The sequence below is a fragment of the Euleptes europaea genome, chromosome 5 (genome assembly GCF_029931775.1).
Source record: "Euleptes europaea isolate rEulEur1 chromosome 5, rEulEur1.hap1, whole genome shotgun sequence".
In the NCBI taxonomy this organism is placed as follows: domain Eukaryota; kingdom Metazoa; phylum Chordata; class Lepidosauria; order Squamata; family Sphaerodactylidae; genus Euleptes; species Euleptes europaea.
Genome location: NC_079316.1, coordinates 137,333 through 156,791, shown reverse-complemented (window position 1 = coordinate 156,791; position 19,459 = coordinate 137,333). Strand labels below are relative to the sequence as shown.

The 19,459-nt window shown below is 51.0% G+C and overlaps 1 protein-coding gene across 4 annotated transcripts in view; it reads left to right on the top strand.

The window, feature by feature from the left end:
- The window catches only part of DLG1 (discs large MAGUK scaffold protein 1), a 127,529-nt gene that overhangs the window by 52,389 nt on the left and 55,681 nt on the right, over positions 1 to 19,459 (top strand). For all 4 annotated transcript variants that reach the window (XM_056849416.1, XM_056849415.1, XM_056849414.1 and 1 more), the window contains 6 exons: positions 11,786 to 11,839; positions 13,174 to 13,224; positions 13,858 to 13,982; positions 16,359 to 16,528; positions 16,940 to 17,076; positions 17,387 to 17,531. In XM_056849416.1, coding sequence (XP_056705394.1) covers positions 11,786 to 11,839; positions 13,174 to 13,224; positions 13,858 to 13,982; positions 16,359 to 16,528; positions 16,940 to 17,076; positions 17,387 to 17,531 — 682 coding nt within the window. The remainder of the gene's footprint in view (positions 1 to 11,785; positions 11,840 to 13,173; positions 13,225 to 13,857; positions 13,983 to 16,358; positions 16,529 to 16,939; positions 17,077 to 17,386; positions 17,532 to 19,459) is intronic.

Below are 19,459 nucleotides of genomic sequence, written 5' to 3'. Positions count from 1 at the left end.
CAGCTGTAGCACAGTAGCTGTGGCTGCCGTTGGTTTGTATAAAAGCTTTTAAGCTCTCTTGTGGTTTTTAAAGAAAACTGATCCGTCATCAGAGGAATAGGAGTGGAGAGTATTATTTACTTATTTATTTTATTTTCAAAATTTGTATCCTGCCTTTCCTCCCTCAGAAGGGCCTCCAAGGCAGCTAACCAAGGGTGTGTGTGTGTGTGTGTGTGTACGTACCCCGGTAGTGGAGGACAGGAGTCACTGATGGGATGGCCAGCGAGCGAATGTCTTATGGGGTGGTTTGCTGTGACTCTTACCGGTACCACATGCAGAGATGTCACATGTGGGGTTTTGGTTAGATGTCTTGACGAGGAGCCAGGCAAGGGTTGGGGCCGGTGGCCCTGTGAGTGTGCATCTTCTCGGCATGCAGAAAATTGCAGGTCCAACCCCCGGCTTCTCCAGGCCAAAGGAATGGGTGATTGGTGGCATGTGAAAAACCTCAGCTGCCAGTCACAAGAGGACAAGTCCTGACCTTGGAAGATCAGGGGTTTGACTCAGTATAAGGTAGCTACTTGGAGAAAAGATGAGATTAAAAGGCAATAGAACACATAAAATTTGAATACAGGTTAAATGTGTTCATGTATAATGTTTGAGAAACTTACAACTGAAATTGTACCCAACAGGGAGATTTCAGCGTTGAGATCTTGGTTTGGTATTGCGCATTTAACCACAGCAAAGCGTGAGTCCTTGTTGGCCATAAGTGAGGCACACGATCAGAACAGCTGTTTGGATTATTTGGTGGGCTTTCCATTGCAAGACAGGCACCACCTGAAACGCTGTCATAGCAACCGGGTGAGGGGGGTGGCCATTGGGTAGGCACGGAAGGCAGGCCTCTCCCACGGCGCTGTGCATTCCAGCGCTTGTCAGATCTGGAAAGGGAACCGAGCCTCCAGATACAAACATCAAAAGTTAGACATGGGCTTGCCTGCCTGCTTGCCAGGATAGAAAAAGCATGGAGGATTTCCTCTGCTTTTTAATATATCCGCCCTCTCACCTAAAAGGATATTACAGTATATTCATGTTCCCTTAGTTAATGTTACTCTACTTTTTTTCAACAGTAAAGTCGTGCTGATGAGTGAAACAAAAAGAACATAAACTGTCAGCGGTGGCTTCGGTGTTGATAAACCCAACTCTGAAGACCTGGGGGGTTGGGGGGAGAGAGAGAGCCACGGGCCCACCCCAGCTCTGGAAGGCTTCCTGGAGGAAGCAAGGAAGCTCTTCCTCTGGGGGCTTTCTGCTGCTGAATGGGTGGCCTGTGTGTGTGTGTGTGTGGGTGTCACGGGGGGCACTTGCGTCTGGTAGAGCTAGTGGCAGGACTTTGGGCTCATGTGGTTGGACTCCGCGTGGAATCCCCCTGCAGTGGGGCATGCTATGCATCTTCCATGGCCTTTTAGCCCATTCTCCACTGTCTCACCCCCTCTGTTGAGTACCTCTTCTGCTTGAGGCTTCACTTCATGCACGTGTGACCCAGTGGGGCTGCCTGTCGCTCCTGAGAGCTCCTGCTTCAATCAGTCTGCCAAGGCGGCGCCAGAAGACTCCTTGTTTGGTTTTGCTGCAGCGGACGCGTGTGGCTGTGCCAGTTGGCTTCGGAAAAGGGCGCCTTCTTGAGACTCAACGGCAGGCCTTGGAGCGAGGCCCCAGAGTGGGGTGAGGGCCGCCCCGCCCTGCTTTGTGTGCCTCTCGACGATCTTGATAGTGTTCAGAGCATTCCTCTTGACCTGGCAGTCTTCGTTAGATCAGGGGCAGCTTGGCGTGGGCTTGTGTGGAAGCCTTATGTCTGTAGCTGTGGGACCCAAGATGGCCCCTGTTCCCACATGCGGTGGAGGTCATGCGAAGCCACATGAACGCTCTCAAGAGCATCCCGGCAGTTGAGCAAGGCGGTCCAGGAGTAGGGTGGGGTTTCCTCGGCCAAACTTTACAGGGCAGAGCTGGGTCTCACTCTGCCCTCTCAGGCATGCTTCTGGGCAGAGGGATGGGCCCGTGATGCTCAGGGGCTCTTTGGCCGGCCACCTGACCGACCCTTGGCGTCTCCATTCCTTGTAGCGCCCCTCCCCCATGTTCCAGGAAACTGGGATACTTTTTAAGAAACGGAGGTAATTTCATGGGACCAAGATAAAACTAACAGTTTTATTTTTAAAACGCAATCATTTCTTGCCCATGAGGATTATATCAGGGTTGTGGAGATTTGGAGTTGTGTTCAGGAGGAGCCCTTGGTCAGCCTATGCAGCTGAATTATTATTCTTATTAGGCCTTTCTCCCTGAGGCTCAAGGAGGATTATAAAATATGATAAAAGCAGTTAAAACAAATAGCAAGTTGGTTACAAATAATGATAAAAATGCTTCCATCAACAGCAAAGATTTCTGTTAAATGAGAAATCTTAACAGTAGGGTTAGGACTGAAGAATTGCAAGCAATGAGAAGAGACAAAAAACTGAAGTTCTGCATACTGTCCTGCAGAGAGCATTTAAAAAGTAGAAGGTACTGAATTGCAAGAAACCCTGCCATCTACGGAGATACTGTGTCCCTGGCAGAAGCAACCTCTGCTCTTCTTGAGTTCTGTTCTTTTTATAGGAATGCAGTCCTGCGCGTTTCTGTTTTGCACATTCTGCAAAACAATAAAAGATGTGAGGGCCGTCGTGACGGTCTCAGGAAGGTTGATCCACAGGGTGGGGGCCGTCACCAAGAGTGCCCGTGAGTGGCCCTTGCCAATCTTACTCATTTGCATGGTGGCCTCCACGGAAGACGCTACTCAGACGCCTGCAGATCCAGCCCCTTCCGTGGGTGTGTCCTAGAATCATAGAGTTGGAAGGGACCACCAGGATCATCTAGTTCAACCCCCTGCCCAATGCAGGAAATTAACAACTACCTCCCCCACACACACACACACACATCCACAGTGACCCCAACCCTCCTGTGGGTGTGCAGGGTCCATCCCTGTCACGGGTGCAACTCTGGTTCATGCTGGAACAGAAGTGGGCAACATTCAGCAGGGCCCTTCTGCGCCCCTTGGGAAAGGGTGTCACAACCATTTCTGAAGGTGCTTAATGAACTGCTTTCTGTCTCTCTGGCCCTGTTGGTTCTTGTAATGTAAAGGAGCTTCTCTGAAAATGAGTTGTTGAAATGCCAGGGGACCTTCGCTCTGTGCTCCTCTCCCATTTTGTGCGAGGCATTGATTATCTTTGCCTGGCCAAGGGGCTGACAGCAGGCTGCCCAATGGGACGCTTTCCTCATTCCGGAGAGTGCGTGCGTGTCCGGGCATCTGCTTTGCTGACCGAAAGAGCCTTTTGCTGGGGCTGCTCCTGCCTCTCTCTGTCTTTCCACTCATCGGCAACACTCACGTTCGGCAGAGGCTCAGCTGGGTGCCCGAATGACCGCTGACTGCCACATGCGCAAGTGCTTCTGCGGGGCTCTGGATGGCTCTAAAGCAGGAGCTGCCCGGCGGGCTGGCTGTGCAGGCGGCAGCCAGAACGCAGGACTCGTTGTTGTCCAGCAGCAGCCGCCACAGCCGCTAGCCAAACAGGCAGCAGGCGCTTCAGCCCCGTGGCCTGGCCCTTCAAAACACCGAGGCAGGTTCACCAATCTGCGGGACAGTGTGAAGAAGAGTCCAACCAAAAGCACGGGCAAAGCGAAGGCAGGCCGGGACAGTGGCCCGGATGGCACGAGGCCCAGCAGCTCGTGGGGAAAGGTAAGCCCTTTTGAAGGCCAAGGCAGGCCCGGCTCTCCGTTCTGGGGCTGCCTCTCTAGCCACACAGCCTGCTGGCACAGGTGACGGGGTGCCTGCCGCCTTCCTTCCCTGAAGACCGTTCCTTCGCCTCTGAGCGCCACCTAGAATCATAGAGTTGGAAGGGACCACCAGAGTCATCTAGTCCAACCCCCTGCACAATGCAGGAAATTAACAACTACCTCCCCCCACATCCACAGTGACCCCAACCCTCCCCCCGCCATGCAGGATCCCACAATCAAAGCGTTCCCGACAGATGGCCATCTAGCCTCTGCTTAAAGACCTCCAAAGACTGGGACTCCACCACCCTCAGATAAGCACAGCTGTTGCGATGGAGCGTAGCAGGAGAAGCGCTTCGGCAAGTATTTGGCTCCAAAGCCATTAAGGGCTTTGTAGGTTATAGCAGGAACCTTGAATTGAACATTGTACCTATTCACTGACCAATGGAGTTTCTGCAGAATAGAACTGATGCGCACATTCAGCTGACAGTAGCCAGGCATTCTGTAATAACTGGAGTTTCTACGTTGTTTTTACGGGCAGAGACCCATGTAGAGTCTATTACAGTAGTCTAGACTTGAGGTAACTATAGCATGGAACCACACGGCCAATCAGAAGTATCAAGGGAGAACTTGAGTAAAACTTGAAGTGAATTTTAACGCAGAGAATTGTGGGTGGTTGTTGTTTGTTTTACATCCAATCTGATGGAAGGATGGTGCAGTACTGGTGAGTTTTGCACACTGCTTTGCGTCACAAGTCCGACTTGCCAGCCCTTCCCTGTGCTGCAGGTACTAGTCAAGGCCTGGCTAAGGAAAAGACGGGCCCGGCCTGGTCGGAGGGGCCCTGATGATTGCCAGGGCTACGTTGTGGTGACACATGTTATTGTTTCTCTAGCCTTGGGGTGGTGCGCTGGGGGGGGCACGGGGCAGTCAGGTGGCTCCTGTGGTTGGTGGGAACTGTAAATGTGGCTCTCTGCAATCTGTGGAGGGAGGACCGCTGGACTGGGGGCTCTGCTAGGGGTGGTGAAAAATGCGGAGATGGCAGCAGAGAATTTGCTCCACACGCTGACTGTGTATTGTGGCGGCAGTCCTGGCCTCACACCCTCAGCTCATTTCTCTCGCAAGGATGGGGAAAACGCGAGGAAGAAGGTAGGCCACATTCTGGCATCCCAGGTGAGCCTGTCCCTTGTTATTTCCCTGTCTTGCTCAGCAGAGGAGCTCTTCCTCAGAACCTGCTGCCCCGAATCCACCTGCTGGGCTAGGTGCTGGGCTCCTGGATGGCGAGGTGCTTCGTTTCCAGTCAGTTATGTGGGCCAAAGATCTCTTCCCTGCATCTCTGCCTCCGTCCTTGGTCTGTTTGCTGCACTTACGCCTTGGCTGTGTCTTCGGCTCCCTCTCATAGAATCATAGAGTTGGAAGGGACCACCAGGGTCATCTAGTCCAACGCCCTACACAATGCAGAAATTTCACAACAACCCCCCCCCACATCCCCAGTGACCCCAGCCCTTCCCCCGCCATGCAGGATCCCACAATCAAAGCACTCCCGACAGATGGCCATCTAGCCTCTGCTTAAAGACCTCCAAAGACAGGGACTCCACCACCCTCCAAGGCAGCGCATTCCACCATTGAACAGCCCTCACCGTCAGAACGTTCTTCCTAATGTTCAGATGGAATCACTTTTCTATTAGTTTAAATCAATTACTCTGTGTCCTAGTCTCTGGAACAACAGAGAACAAGCTAGTTCCCTCATCAACGTGACATCCCTTCAAATATTTAAACATGGCTATCATGTCTCCCCTCAACCTTCTCTTCTCCAAACTAAACAAACCCAACTCCCTAAGTCTCTCCTCATAGGGCATGGATTCCAGACCTTTGACCATTCTGGTCGCCCTCCTCTGGACACGCTCCAACTTGTCAACATCCTTCTTAAATTGTGGAGCCCAAAACTCGACACAGTATTCCAAGTGAGGTCTGACCAATGCAGAATACAGTGGTAATATTACTTCCCTTGATCTAGACACAATACTCCTATTGATGCAGCCCAGAATTGCATTGGCCTTCTTAGCTGCCATATCACACTGTTGACTCATGTTCAGTTTGTGGTCCACTAAGACTCCCAGATCTCTTTCACATGTACTGTTGTCAAGTCAACTCTCTCCCATCCTGTACCTGTGCCTTTTGTTGTTTCTGCCTAGGTGAAGTACTTTACACTTCTCCCTATTGAAATCAATTTTATTGCTTATGGCCCAGCTCTCCAGTCTATCGAGGTCATTCTGAACTCTGACCCTACCCTCCGGGGTATTAACTACCCCTCCTAACTTGGTGTCATCTGCAAATTTGATTAGCATGCTCTCTATCCCATCATCCAAGTCATTTTTAAAAATATTAAATAGTACCGGTCCTGGCCGTGTGGTTTCTCTGGTCATGCGGAGAATCTTCTTCCTGCCACCGATGGCATTGTGAGGCTTGGCTGTAGCAGGCCTGGGCTTTGGAGGGCGCTGTGTGTGTGTCTACTTGTGTGAGATGAGTGGGCGGGACCAGCAGAGATATCGGGTGTTTCATTGGCTGAACTTTGGTTGTGTTCAGTGGAAAAAAAGAAGGCTCTCCCTGCGTAGCCCATATTGATTACCGGACTATTGATAAAGCTTGTCATGTGGGCGCATGTTTCAGAGGGCTCTTCTTTCACAGGCCGGCCGGCCGGCTGATCCGCTGCCCTTTTCAGTTCCTGTGTCATTTTAAACCCAGGAAAGCAGCTGCAGCGGTGTTTGGTGCACGCAGAGTTTGGAGATTGGTTTTTGTGGGTTATCCGGACTGTGTAACCGTGGTCTTGGTATTTTCTTTCCCGACGTTTCGCCAGCAGCTGTGGCAGGCATCTTCAGAGGAGTAACACTGAAGGACAGAGTTTGGAGAGTTAGCAGAGCTTCTTCCTGGCCTCTGTCCCACATCCTTTGTTCTGTGAATTTGCTGTGGCCCCCTTGTGCTCTTTGCCCCAGCTCCCCTGTAGAGGCTTGGCTGAGCCCAGTGGCCAGGGTGGGGAGGGTGAAGGGCTAGCGGAACAGGCCCGGCCCGTGTTCCTCTGCGCTGGTGACAGATGGTTTCCTCCCCCCCCCCCCGTGAGGGGCCACAGAAGGAACTCCTTCCTTTGCCGCAAAGTATAGAGGCAGAACAGGCTGAGGTGAGGTTGTGAGAGCCCAGGGTGGGAAAGGGTTGGAGGAGGAGGAAGAGGTGCTTAGTTCTCTGCCAAGGCTTCCTGGTGCCAGCTCTGAAGGCAGCAGTGGCAACTGTGCCAGGGCATGTATGTCACAAGGTACTGGAGCAGGGAGCACCAAAGATGGGTACCTTCATGCAAGAGGGAGGGAACAAGGGAAGAAGAGGGGGCGCTGGCTGGGTGCCGCTGCTTCTGTGAAGGGAAGGCCTCCCTGCTGACTTCTCTTCTGGCTGTGTGTCCCTGGTGGTTTCCTGGACTCTGATCTGGAGAACCAGGTTCGACTCCCCACTCCTCCATGTGAGCAGTGGAGGCTAATCTGGTGACCTGGATTTGTTTCCCCACTCCCGCACAGAAAGCCAGCTGGGTGACCTTGGGCTGTTTGGGGAGAAAAGCGAGATAAAAATCAGCTAAGCAAATAAATGCATACTTTGTGTTATCCAGATTACAAAATACAAAGTCCCCAATGGAATAAAGATAAGAAATTAATGGAAATAATTTGCAGCATTAAGGAGGCAATAATTAGCCAAGCTGGATAAAGAAGTAATGCCAAGTGGCCGGGAGTCCGAGCGCGAGGAGGAAGGAAGGAATGCAGGGAAAGGCAGTGGGGAGAGCGGAGGGGGGAGATAAATCTGCCGCTGCAGCAGGGGTCCAGCAGAGAGTCTGGCACCGAGGGGCAGGAGCTGAAGTCGGGCACATGAAGGGTGGGTGGGTGGGGGGAAGCCTGTCAGACACAGAATAGTGCTGGTCCTGGGAGGGGGGAGGGGGCCCCCTAGCGAACTGCACAGAATGGGGCCTGGAAGTGGCTGGTCCACTCCTGGAGTCATGATGGCTTCCGGCCGAAGTCATGGGGATGCCAGGTGGCTCCGCGGGCAGAGCCTTCCGCTCACTGGCTAAGCGCTATAAAGGTAACAAGCTTCCGTCTGCTGATCTGGTGGCATTCGGTGGGAGGCAACTCAAAAAGCCCTACGAAAGGTAAGGGGCCCGTGTGTAGCCCCAGCCAGGAAGACACTGCCGCTCTGTTTTATTCCAGAGGGGTTTGGATTTCCCTCCTGCCTCTCCTGGAGGGGCACTGGTTCTTTCTGTGAGTCCAGAGAGCATTCGGCCCCCTTGCCGGTGGTATGGATGCGTCCTTCTGGGCCGGGGGGCCCCACCCCCAGCCTTTTTGATCCCTTTGTGAGTACCTCTGGGATTCTGAGACAGCATGGTGGTGGGTGCAGCCACAAAATGGCTGCCACAAGCGGTGGAGCTAGCTACAAAATGGCTGCTGCAGTTTACCTTCAGTTTCCCAGTGAGGATCCTTGTGCTGTGGTAACAGCTGCTGCCAAAACAGCTTTTTAAAAAATTTGTATAGCCAATCAGAAGCCTTTCTGGGCCAGATCCCCACCTGGGCTTCCCCCACTTTCTAAAAATGTTGGGGACCTCTGTTCTGGACAGTCAGCTTACCTGTCCTGGGGAGGGTCGGCAGGACCTTCGGGGGGGGGGGGGGGCTTCCGTCATTCTCCCTGGTGTCTTTTTTCCCCTGTGGTTCGTTTTCTTGGTCATGGAAGTTTCATCTGAGTGGATTTTCTATCAGCTGGAGGTCTGGGAGCCCAAGTCCGTGGAGGGGTTCCTGCTGGGCCCGGCCCAGCCATCTGGCGCGCCCCCTTGCCCCCTCCGTCCACTCTCTTGGGAGCTCGGCCTCCAGTAGCACCTGCATGACCGTGCGGCTAGAGTGTCAGGCTAAGTCTGGGGGAAGAAACCCAGGTGCGAATCCTCTCATAGCCATGCCGCTTCCCCTCTGGATGAACTCGTTCTCTGAGAAACCTACCTCACATCTCCTTGGAGTGAGGGCTGGATAATGACAGGCACCTGTCTCTTTTGATCAGTAAGAGGGCCTGATCCGTTTCAGCTCTTCCGTCCCCCTTCCAGTGGACAAGTCCCCCAAACAGTTGCTGAAGGGCGTGTCCATCCCACATGGAAGGAAGCAGCGCCTTCCGTGGCGTTTTCTTTTTCAATTAATTCCCTTGGTACTGGCACATCAGCTGGCTGTTGGACCGCTTTCTCTGGGTTCCCACGCACACGTCCCTAAAAGCCAGGGAAGCAAGACTTGTGCTCATTTGTCAAGCAATTGTTTCATCCCCCATTGGTAGTTCAGCCATTAGGGCACCAACGTGGCGTAGTGGTTAAGAGTGCCAGGCTAGCATCTGGGAGAGGGGAATCCCTGGGAGAGGGGTGGGGGGGAATTCTGCTGGAATACCTTGAGCCGGTCACACCCTCTCAGCCTTACAACCTCACAGGGTAGTTGTGAGGATAAAATAGAGGAAAGGAGAACGTTGTAAGTCACTTTGGGTTCCCATTGGGAAGAAAGGAGGGGGGTATAAGTGAAGTAAATACATTGTTTGTTTGTGTGGAGGGGGGGCTTTTTAAGTCTCACATTCGCTCTTCTAAAATATCAGATTTCTTAACAGGGTGAGATTTTTTAAATGTAAGAGCATATCTGCAGGATTTCAGGTGAAGATTGTTTGGTCACTTACCTTAAATTGAACGTCCACATGAGAGAAAATGCTTTTGCTGGAATAGATCTGTGTACCGTTACTCATGAGTGAGCAAAGTGTGTCATTGCTGCCAGGGTGGGCGAAGTGAGGGGGGCGCCACGCTGCTGTGCTGGGAAGCGTCCTTGGAACAGGGAGCTCTTGCGCACATCAGGACGCTCCAGGCGCCATGCTCCATTGGCCAGAGTAGATCTCCATTACTAGTGGGATGTTCTTATTTCCCTCCCCTTTCCAAATAAATGGCCTACCTGGGAGGACAGGTGCGCAGAGCCACAACTGCAACACCCCGTGGTTGTTCAGAATGCCATGCGGTGAGGCTCCACTGCAGGAAGCGCTTGCCCATACTTCCCCATTGGACCGTGCTCCCTCCGGCGGGAGTGTGGTGGGTGGCGGACGGCTTCCTGAGGCGGTTGCAGGAGGCAGCGGAGCTTGAATGGGTGATAGATCAGATCCGGAGTCTGCTGTGTCCGGGTGAATTGAGCGGGGCGGGGGGGCGGGGTGGAGGGACATTTCTCCTGCAGGGTGTGGCTTCTCCTCCCAAGGAATGGCTTCTACAGCAGCCGGCCGGCCAGCCTGTCTGCCCATCCAGACCAGGGGGTGGGCGGGCTGTGTGTGAGTGCCTGCCCTCGTCACACTGCTCTGCTGACCTTTCTTCGTTGATGCTTTTAGACCACGGAAGCCGTGCCTCCTCTCTCTGCTCCCACTACCTCTGTCCTGCCAGCCCCCACCGAGGCCACACGCATCCCATCCTCCATATCACAGGTTTTTATTCCTTTTTCGTTTGCCATTTTTATGCTTGCTTCCATCTTCTTTGATATGAATGTTTGTTTCTGCATGCAGCTTTGGTACTGGGGTGAGCGCTGCTTGCGTGGGGCTGCTGATAATCCAGGTATTGGTGCTTTTACCCTGCTGTTTTCTCCCCTAGACAAGGTCTGTGTTCACCTTTATAGAATTAAGGCTTCAGTATGTTGCAGGATGAGTACTCCATAAAGGGGTTGAGTCTTTGAGATGTTATGTTTCATATTGGTTAGCTTAAAATGTGAGTGGATCCCAGTAGCTGGAAAGAAGCTCGTTCTCGAGGGCGGGAGGGGTGCCTAGCCTGAAGAATGTGGAGGGGTGTGTGTGTGTGGCGGTGCCCAGCCTTCTCTGGCCAGGGCCTTCCGGTCCAGCCAGGCCGCTGTGTCTGGTGTGTGGCAGAAACAAAAGGGGAGCAGCCCCTGCGCTGGCCTTGACCAGCCAGGGATGGGCACGGATCAAGGAGTTTTTCTCTCTTTTTTTTAATGTTTTATATTTTATTACATTATTGTACAACAAATACACATAACCGCACATTACCAAAACATAACCAACCAGAGGAATGCAAATAAATAAACAAATAGCTTTTAAAAAGGCAAAGGGAAAATGTGCACTCGTGGTTTTTCTGAGAATCTTTTACCGCTGGTTATGTTTTCAACAGGGTTTCCGCCCCGCCTTTGCTCCCGTGGGCTGGCCGCTGTGCATTCTCTTGGCCTGGCTGCTGGGTGGCTTGTTTTGTTTTGTTTTAGTTGTTTTGTGTGCTGGTTGCCTTTAAGGGGGCCCCATGGCTGTTTTAAATCTTAAATGTCACCTGTGTCATTGGGGGGCTAACTGTGAAGGTCAGCTCCTGTGCATTCATTGTGTCTGATGCGTGGCTGCCCACTGCACTCACAAGCAAGACAGGCTTGCCTGAGGAGGCGCATGTGGCCCTGCCCTCCACACATGACGATTTAGAGCTTTTCATTTGAACCACAGGTTTTGCCTGCCTCTTCCGGGGTCACTGGGGGAGTCGGGGGGGGGGGAAGGGAGCTGTGATTTTCCTGCACTATGCAGGGGGTTGGACTACATGACCCTTGGAGTACCCCTTCCACTTCTATGTGACAGTTCCTTTTGGCAAAGAAAGCGCGTCTCCTTTTTTCCTTCTGGCTAAGCAGAGAGGAGGAGGCCCGGCCTTGCTCAGGCACTGAGGGTTTGACTTCACAGGAGAGCAGAACTGCACGGGTTTGGGGAGGTTTGTGGATTGCAAACGTGCCCGTCACTACCTGGCTTTGAAAAGGGCTGCGTTTCTAATCAGTCGGCCGGGGAGCTGAAGCTTGGAGTTGTGAATTGCTTCTTTCTGCCCAAGGACATGCCGCTTGAGGGATGCACCTGGGCATCAAGTGGTTCAGCTCAGCTGTCTTGCCAGAGTGAGGGGTGGTTGGCGGTCAGTAATGGGCTTTCCTTTTCATGCTCCTTCTATTCTAACATGGATCTTTGCTTTAATTTCAAGGCAAATCCTCCCCCACTGGTGGTCAACACAGAGGCTCCGGAGACCCCAACCTATGTAAGTCTTCAGCTGGGAAGTATTTGGATCAGACAGAACCATAAACCCCAAAACATCCCCTTGCTCCAGCAGTTTTGTTTTTTTGCCTCCTGGTGGGGTTTTCCAGGCCAGAGACATTCAGAGGTGGTTTCCGGTCACCTGCCTGGGGCTGCCCAGGGGTCCACATATTTTGGCTTGGCTCAGTAGCCACCAGTCTCTCCAGCCCATCACTCAGTGCTGACTCCTGAGCTGGGTGAGGTTAACAAGAGCGGAAGGTTCAGGCCAAGAGGCAAACTTTGGTTTGGATCTCATACAACAGACGGTTCTAAAACAGTTCCTAATAAAAACATGGAACAGTGCTAAAAATGGCTGCTCTTCTAAAGGACTGAAACATCCCAAATGTCATGCTGATTTTTAAACAGCAACTCAGATCAGATCCAGGATTTTATAGGCCTAATATCTGCTGTACAAAATCCTATTTGTGGCAGCCATTCTAAGAGGGTTTGTTGTGGACCAATCAGAGAGTTTGTAAAGCTTTTTAGAAGTTGGTGGTTTCCAAGTCAATCAATCTCACCATCAGCATTTATAGAATTTTGCATTGCGGTACCCTCTTCTTAAAATCTTCAGTAGCCCTGCCTGTGCCCTCCTTCCTCTCTCATTCTGAAATTTACTCATAGGCCTTTTATGCAGGGATTCCCCCCCCCCCCCCCGTGTTTTCCAGATGCCGCTATAGACAGAATCTGGAAAATGCGGGCAAAGCGCATGGGGAGTGAGGCAACCTCTGACAGGAGGAAAAGGTCTGCATAATCAAAAGGAAGCCCCGAAGTGGTGGGTGGGGGTTGACTGTGGGGAAACGTCCCTGCATAAAAGGCCTCAGTTGGGTGTGCCTGTCTCCCAAGACCAGGAATAAATCTTAGTTCTGATTCTGTGGCATCACTGGGCGTCCCTCTGAGGGCACAGAAGTGAAGTCTGGCCCCCTTTCGAAGGTTATGGCAGCTTCTCAGGAGCCTGAGTGCGGTGGGAGGGCTTGAGAGGCCCGGCACGATATGGGCAAGAAGACAGCCTCCTGGCCAGCCATGCTGCGGCTGCGGGGAAGGAGCGGCAGTTGTCTGTCCCTACCAGAAGGAGAAGAGCTGTGCTGGGCCTTCTGTCTGTTGCTCATGAATGACAGCCCCCGGGGGGCGGAGTGCGCTCCCAGCAAGGTGCCTCTGAGCCAGAGGGCCCCCTCAGGCTCTGCAAGGCAGCCCTGGCAGCCTCTCCCTTACACTGCGGCTTCTGGGACTCAAGGCAGGCCCTGGCAGACAGGTTCTTGAGGAGTCGGCCGAGGTGTCAGGGGTGTTTTTGTATCTCTTCAGGTCAATGGCACGGATGCAGAATATGAATATGAAGAAATTACTCTGGAACGGGTAAATATTCAATCTGACGAGCTTTTTCCAGCTGCTTGGAGTAAGAAGCACGCAGAAGGGACTGGTTTATTTCTCTCTCCTATGGCTCTTTGTTGTCTGCTGTGGCTCAAGGGATCTGGAAACAGATCCCGGGGGGGCCCGGCCTTCCAGACAGCGCCTGCTAGACCTCACCAGGGTGGGCTGTGCTCTCTGCCTCGGATGCTGTGGCCACGTCCAAGGTGGCAGCAGTGGGCTGAAGGGAGCCTCCTGGCCCCTCGCTGACCACTCCCTTCCCGTCAGGCCCTTCTTGGCCGTTCTGCTTTCAGTTCATCTATGAACTCACCCCGCCTTCAGTCCGTGGCTGCTGCCCAGCATCAGCCCCATTGCTGAGAGAGAGCGAGACAGCCAGCCTCCTTCGTACATTTACCGTTTCCAGCTAACGATGTAGGCAGATTGGCCTGCCCTTTTTTCTCCCCATGACAAGATCAGATGGGAGGGATCCTGCAAGTTTTGGAATGTTTTGCTTCTGAGTGCTGTCCTTAGTGAGCCTGTCTTATTTCCCTGTATTGATGTTCATCTGCTTGGTGAGCCCCTGGCAAAATGGATCTTTTGAAATCTAGTGTCGTGAAATCAGCGGACTTGTTTCTTTTTCAGGGCAATTCTGGTCTTGGCTTTAGCATTGCAGGAGGAACGGACAACCCCCACATTGGGGATGACTCCAGTATATTCATTACAAAGATTATCCCAGGGGGAGCGGCAGCACAGGACGGGAGATTGCGGTAAGTTGGATATTTGTCCCCTTTTAGACTTTGGCTCCACCGAAATCCAGTTTTAGCCGCTGTCTTGGAAAAGGAGGGTCCTGCTTTGGCCCATGGATTTGGTGCTGCTGCTCCTCTGCCTCGCGTTGGTGTGTCCTAGGTGTCTACTCAGAGTAGACCGAGCCGGGGTGGCATTCCACAGGTCTTCCAGAGATTCCCCCTCTGACTGAAACTTAGCCTTCCAACCTCCGCAGACACATAACCATTCCTGCAGGGCCCTATACTTAGAATAACAGAATCCTCATATAAATATAAAGAACTTTGAAGGGAAGGCACCCCGAAAGTGCCTTGGGGAAAGCACGCACGGTGCTTTGAGGGAAGACGCTTACAGTGTCTTGAGTTCCAGAGATCAATCTGAATTGCCCCAGTGATCTCTTAATTTTATTAAGGAATATTACAATGGATAGCAAAGGTCAGTCAGTGATCACACAATGGAACTTAGGCAAGGCATACCACAATTAATGATTAATGAGATCAAGGCATAGAGAAGACAATGATACATTCTATCTTGAAGCCAGCATCCTTTGAGCAAACATTGGCTGTCTGTTACATAGAATGATGAGATTACCCAAAGCTAATCCCTTTAAGGTTACTGAGGTAAGGAGGTCACTATACAGTCAGTGAACTTTGGCCAGGAGCATTCCATAGACCCAGAATTTGTTATGACCAATATTTCAATATGGCAAGAATCAGGGTTCTGTGGAACCAATATTAACATGGCGAGGGTGTGCCCAGCCACCAATAATTAATTAAGTTTCATAAATCTCTACAGAACTTGCAGACATGTACTGAGGTCAGACAGTGGTCACTTTTCCAGTTTAGACGTGGTGGTCACCAAAATGTATTTGGTCTAAATAGTCTTAACTGTATTACAATAGAAACTCTCATGTTTGTTTTGTGAGGGGGCTGAACATTCTCCCTTACTGGTAGAATCTATGATTCTTGTATCCCTCTGTCTTAATACAATATTACGGTACAATATTAAATACAAATAAATCAATAAAAAAACAGCATAACAGTATCTAAGTGCAGCAGTTTTTTTAAAAGCAGCAATCCCAAGAGCGGCCAGAGGAGCACATACATGCACACTCCACTTAAAAACTCTCAGTAAAATACTAAAACAATCAGACAGCAGAGATAAAATGCATTTCAAGGTATCCCGGGGCGGGGGGTGGGGGAGAGAGGCAGTTAGCCTGACACCTAGAAGGAGTGTATTTGGTACCTGTGGGGAGGACACCACAGAGAAGACCCTTTCTTTAACTTTGGATGGTCAACAAAGCCTCTTGAGGAAGCCAGTGGGCAGGTTCGCATGGGAGGAGGCAGTCCTACACATGCCCTGCTCCCAGACCACCACCTGGGCCTTCAGAACTTGTGGTTGCCCATAAGCAAATCAGTCGCCAGGGGAGATCTTTTGGGACCGGTGGGTGAGGGCCCTCTGATGCAGCCCCCCTTCCCCGACAGCAACCTTTCCCCTGCATGCCGAACCTGCCGAAGCTGCTTGACAGTCTTCAAACGTCAAGCTCTTGTTCCTGGGCCTAAGTTTGCACTGAAGGTGTGTCAGAAGCTTAATAATAAATTCAGAATAGCCAAAGGGCAACGGTGTGCTAGTGGAGGGGGCTGTTCCTGTTCCCTGAGTCTGATGTAAGGCGCAACGGCCGCTGAACGTTGTCCTCATTCATGTGTGAAGCCAACAAGCTTTTTCACATTGCTCAAAATGGAAACGTTGGAAGTGTTTCAAGGCATGTGAGAGTGCTCCATCAGTGCACTCCAGCTGGTCTGCCATGGGCCAGACTGCTCATGCGGAGGGGTCAGCATGCTGTGTCCATCCCATCCAGAGGACACTGACATGGGGTGGGGGGCAAGACCAGAGGACACAGCAAAGAGGGCTGAGTCACAGAGCTCGTGGCTGGCTCTTGCCCTCACCCGCTGTGGAAAGAGCAAGAGCTTCGGTGTGCTCATTTAATCAGTTGTGGGGAAACACTTGGGGCACGTGAGGGAAGGGGCAACCCTCGCAGGAGGAGCACTGAGGCGGCTATCCTGGGCACACTTACGAGAAAGCAAATCCCACCGAACTGGGCGGGACTAAACTCTGAGTCAGCACGTGCAGGATTGGGGGGGGAAGCGCAGGTCTGAGAGGTGGACCCACCTGCAGCCCTTTGATGTTCTTGCTCAACGTGTTGCATCTGCTATGCGTTTGAAGTGGAAAACAAACCACTGCTGTTCCCAAAGATGTTTTTGGTCCTGCTGTTTGGGGTTTTTAAAATCTGAAAGTGAACTTAACATGTAGTAAAAACCGGCTTAGGGCCGCTTACCAGACTCCTTGCTGCCCGTCTGCAGGGTGAACGACTGCATTTTGCGTGTTAACGAGGTGGACGTCCGTGACGTGACACACAGCAAGGCCGTGGAAGCTTTGAAGGAGGCTGGTTCCGTGGTTCGGCTCTATGTCAAGAGAAGGAAGCAAGTCACAGAAAAAATCATGGAGATAAAGCTTGTTAAAGGCCCCAAAGGTTTGTGGCTGAAAGTTGAAGCAGATGTGGGCCCATGTGTTGGTCAACAATTGCGAATGACAAGTGTCAGTGTTGCTGTGGTTTCTTCCCCCCCTTCCCGAGCAACTGTGGGCAGACTGCAGTTTGCAAAGGACCGCCCCTCAAGGAAGAGTCTAGGATTCTGCGCAGTGATGTTCAGCCTACGAAGGTCAACCCCTCAACACAGGTGTTCCTTATCAAGGGCCATCCTCCTCAGTGGTCCCATTTCCTTGCTAGATGCCTCCCAAACTGCCCCCTGCCCTAAAACCTTTTCTTTGTGCCTTTCTCAGGCCAGAATTCCAGATGGCTTAACCATACACCAGTGGGCTGAGTAGCAAGGCCAGGCGCCCACCTCTGGCTGTGGGGCTGACTGTCTCTCCTCTCTTGAAGCAGGTCTTGGCTTCAGCATAGCGGGGGGTGTTGGAAATCAGCACATCCCCGGAGACAACAGCATCTACGTCACCAAAATCATTGAAGGAGGGGCGGCACACAAGGATGGCCGACTCCAGATTGGAGACAAGCTTCTGGCCGTGAGTGGCAGTTTGGCTTTCCTTTTCTCTAAACATCTCCCAGCTGCATTCTGTAAAGTCAATAAATAAATAAGTTATGTCTTTTCTGGGGGGGAAATCCACTCATTTCCAAACATGCTTTTTCCCCCAGTGCTCCCCAGTTTTCTCACGCTTTTGGCACAGAGAGGCTCTATTGTGTCCCTTTGCCAGTTTCCCACATCTTACTTTCCTCCTTCCTATGGCTAGCAGTGGGCCTTACCTTTGTCATCTTGCAGCCCTCTGCACACCTGTGGCTTCCTTGACAGTTCTGTTTGGGGGGCCCTCTCTCTAGGTAAACAGTGTTTGCTTAGAAGAAGTCACACATGAAGAAGCTGTAACTGCCTTAAAGAACACCTCGGACTGTGTTTATCTCAAAGTGGCAAAACCCACTAGCATGTTCATCAATGACACTTACACTCCTCCGGACGTCACCAACTGTAAGTTTAATTTGTTTTTATTACTTTGCATCTTGAAGACCTCTAGAAAAAGAACTGACAAAACTTTTTTGTTTCCACAGTTTTGTGTATGAAAGTTATTTTGATGCATTTGCACACAAACGGAATTAACTAGTTTCATGGAATCGTAGAGTTGGAAGGGACCACCAGGGCCATCAAGTCCAACCCCCTGCACAATGCAGGAATTACACAACTACCTCCCCCCCCCTACACCCCTAGTGACCAGAAGATGGCCAAGATGCCCTCCCTCTCATCATCTGCCTAAGGTCACAGAATCAGCATTGCTGACAGATGACCATCTAACCTCTTCTTAAAAACCTCCAGGGAAGGAGAGCTTACCATCTCCCGAGGAAGCCTGTTCCACTGAGGAACCGCTCTAACTATTAGAAAATTCTTCCTAATGTCTAGACAGAAACTCTTTTGATTTAATTTCAACCCGTTGGTTCTGGTCCGACCTTCTTGAGCAACAGAGAACAACTCGGCACCCTCCTCTATATGACGGCCCTTCAAGTACTTGAACAAGGTTATCATATCCCCTCTTAGTCTTCTCTTCTTCAGGCTAAACATAACCAGCTCTTTCAACCTTTCCTCATATGACTTGGTTTCCAGACCCCTCACCATCTTTGTTGCCCTCCTCTGGACACGTTCCAGCTTGTCTACATCTTTCTTAAATTATGGTGCCCAAAACTGAACACAGTACTCTAGCTGAGGTCTAACCAGAGCAGAGTAAAGCGATACCATCACTTCGCGTGATCTGGACACTATACTTCTGTTGATGCAGCCCAAGACTGCATTTGCATTTTTAGTTACAGCATCACACTGCTGACTCATGTTCAGTGTTTGGTCTACTAAGAAACCAAGATCCTTTTCACACACACTACTGCTCAAACAAGTCTCCCCCATCCTATAATTATGCATTTGATTTTTCCTACCTAAATGCAGAACTTTACATTTGTCTTTGTTGAAGTGCATTTTATTAGTTCTAGCCCATTTCTCCAGCCTGTCAAGATCATCCTGCATCTTGGCTCTGTCTTCTACCGTATTTGCTACCCCTCCCAATTTAGTATCATCTGCAGATTTAATAAGCATCTCTTCTATTCCTTCATCCAAATCATTTATAAAGATGTTGAACAACACAGGGCCCATCACAGATCCCTGAGGAACTCCACTAGTCACTTCTCTCCAAGTGGATGAGGAACCATTAACTAGCACTCTTTGGTTACGATCTGTCAACCAGTTGCAGATCCACCTAACAATAATAGGCTCTAACCCACATTTTCCCAATTTGTCAACTATAATACTATGTGGAACCTTATCAGAAGCCTTACTGAAATCTAGATAAACTATGTCTACAGCATTCCCCTGATCCAGCAAGGTAGTAACTTTCTCAAAAAAGGAGATAAGGTTAGTCTGACATGAGTTATTCTTGAGAAACCCATGCTGGGTTTCAGGTGGATAGTTGTGTTGCTCTGCAGTAAAAGAGCAAGATTTGCGTCCAGGAGCACCTTAAAAGACCAACAAGATGTCCAAGGTGTAAACCTTCGAGAGTCCCAGGTATCTGACCAAGAGAGAGCGCTTTCCACTCTCAACAGCGCAAAACCTAAAAATCCTGTTGGTCTTTGAGGTGCTCCTGGACTCGAAACTCTGCCGCTTTAAATGAGATGAGAGTGCATCAGTGGATCCTTGACAGGGGGGACAGCGAGGAGCAGGGAGCCACGTGCAGCCCAAAGCCTCACAGACTCTTTAAAGTAGGACGAGCTGTCGCTGCTGCAGGATTGGGACTGGATGTTTGTAACAGCACTGCAAAAGGCAGAGGCCGTTCAGTTTTGAAGTACATAGGTGTTGCCCAACAAACTGCCATAATAATTTTAATTTGTGGGAATTTTGGTGTAGTGAATAAATTAGTAGTG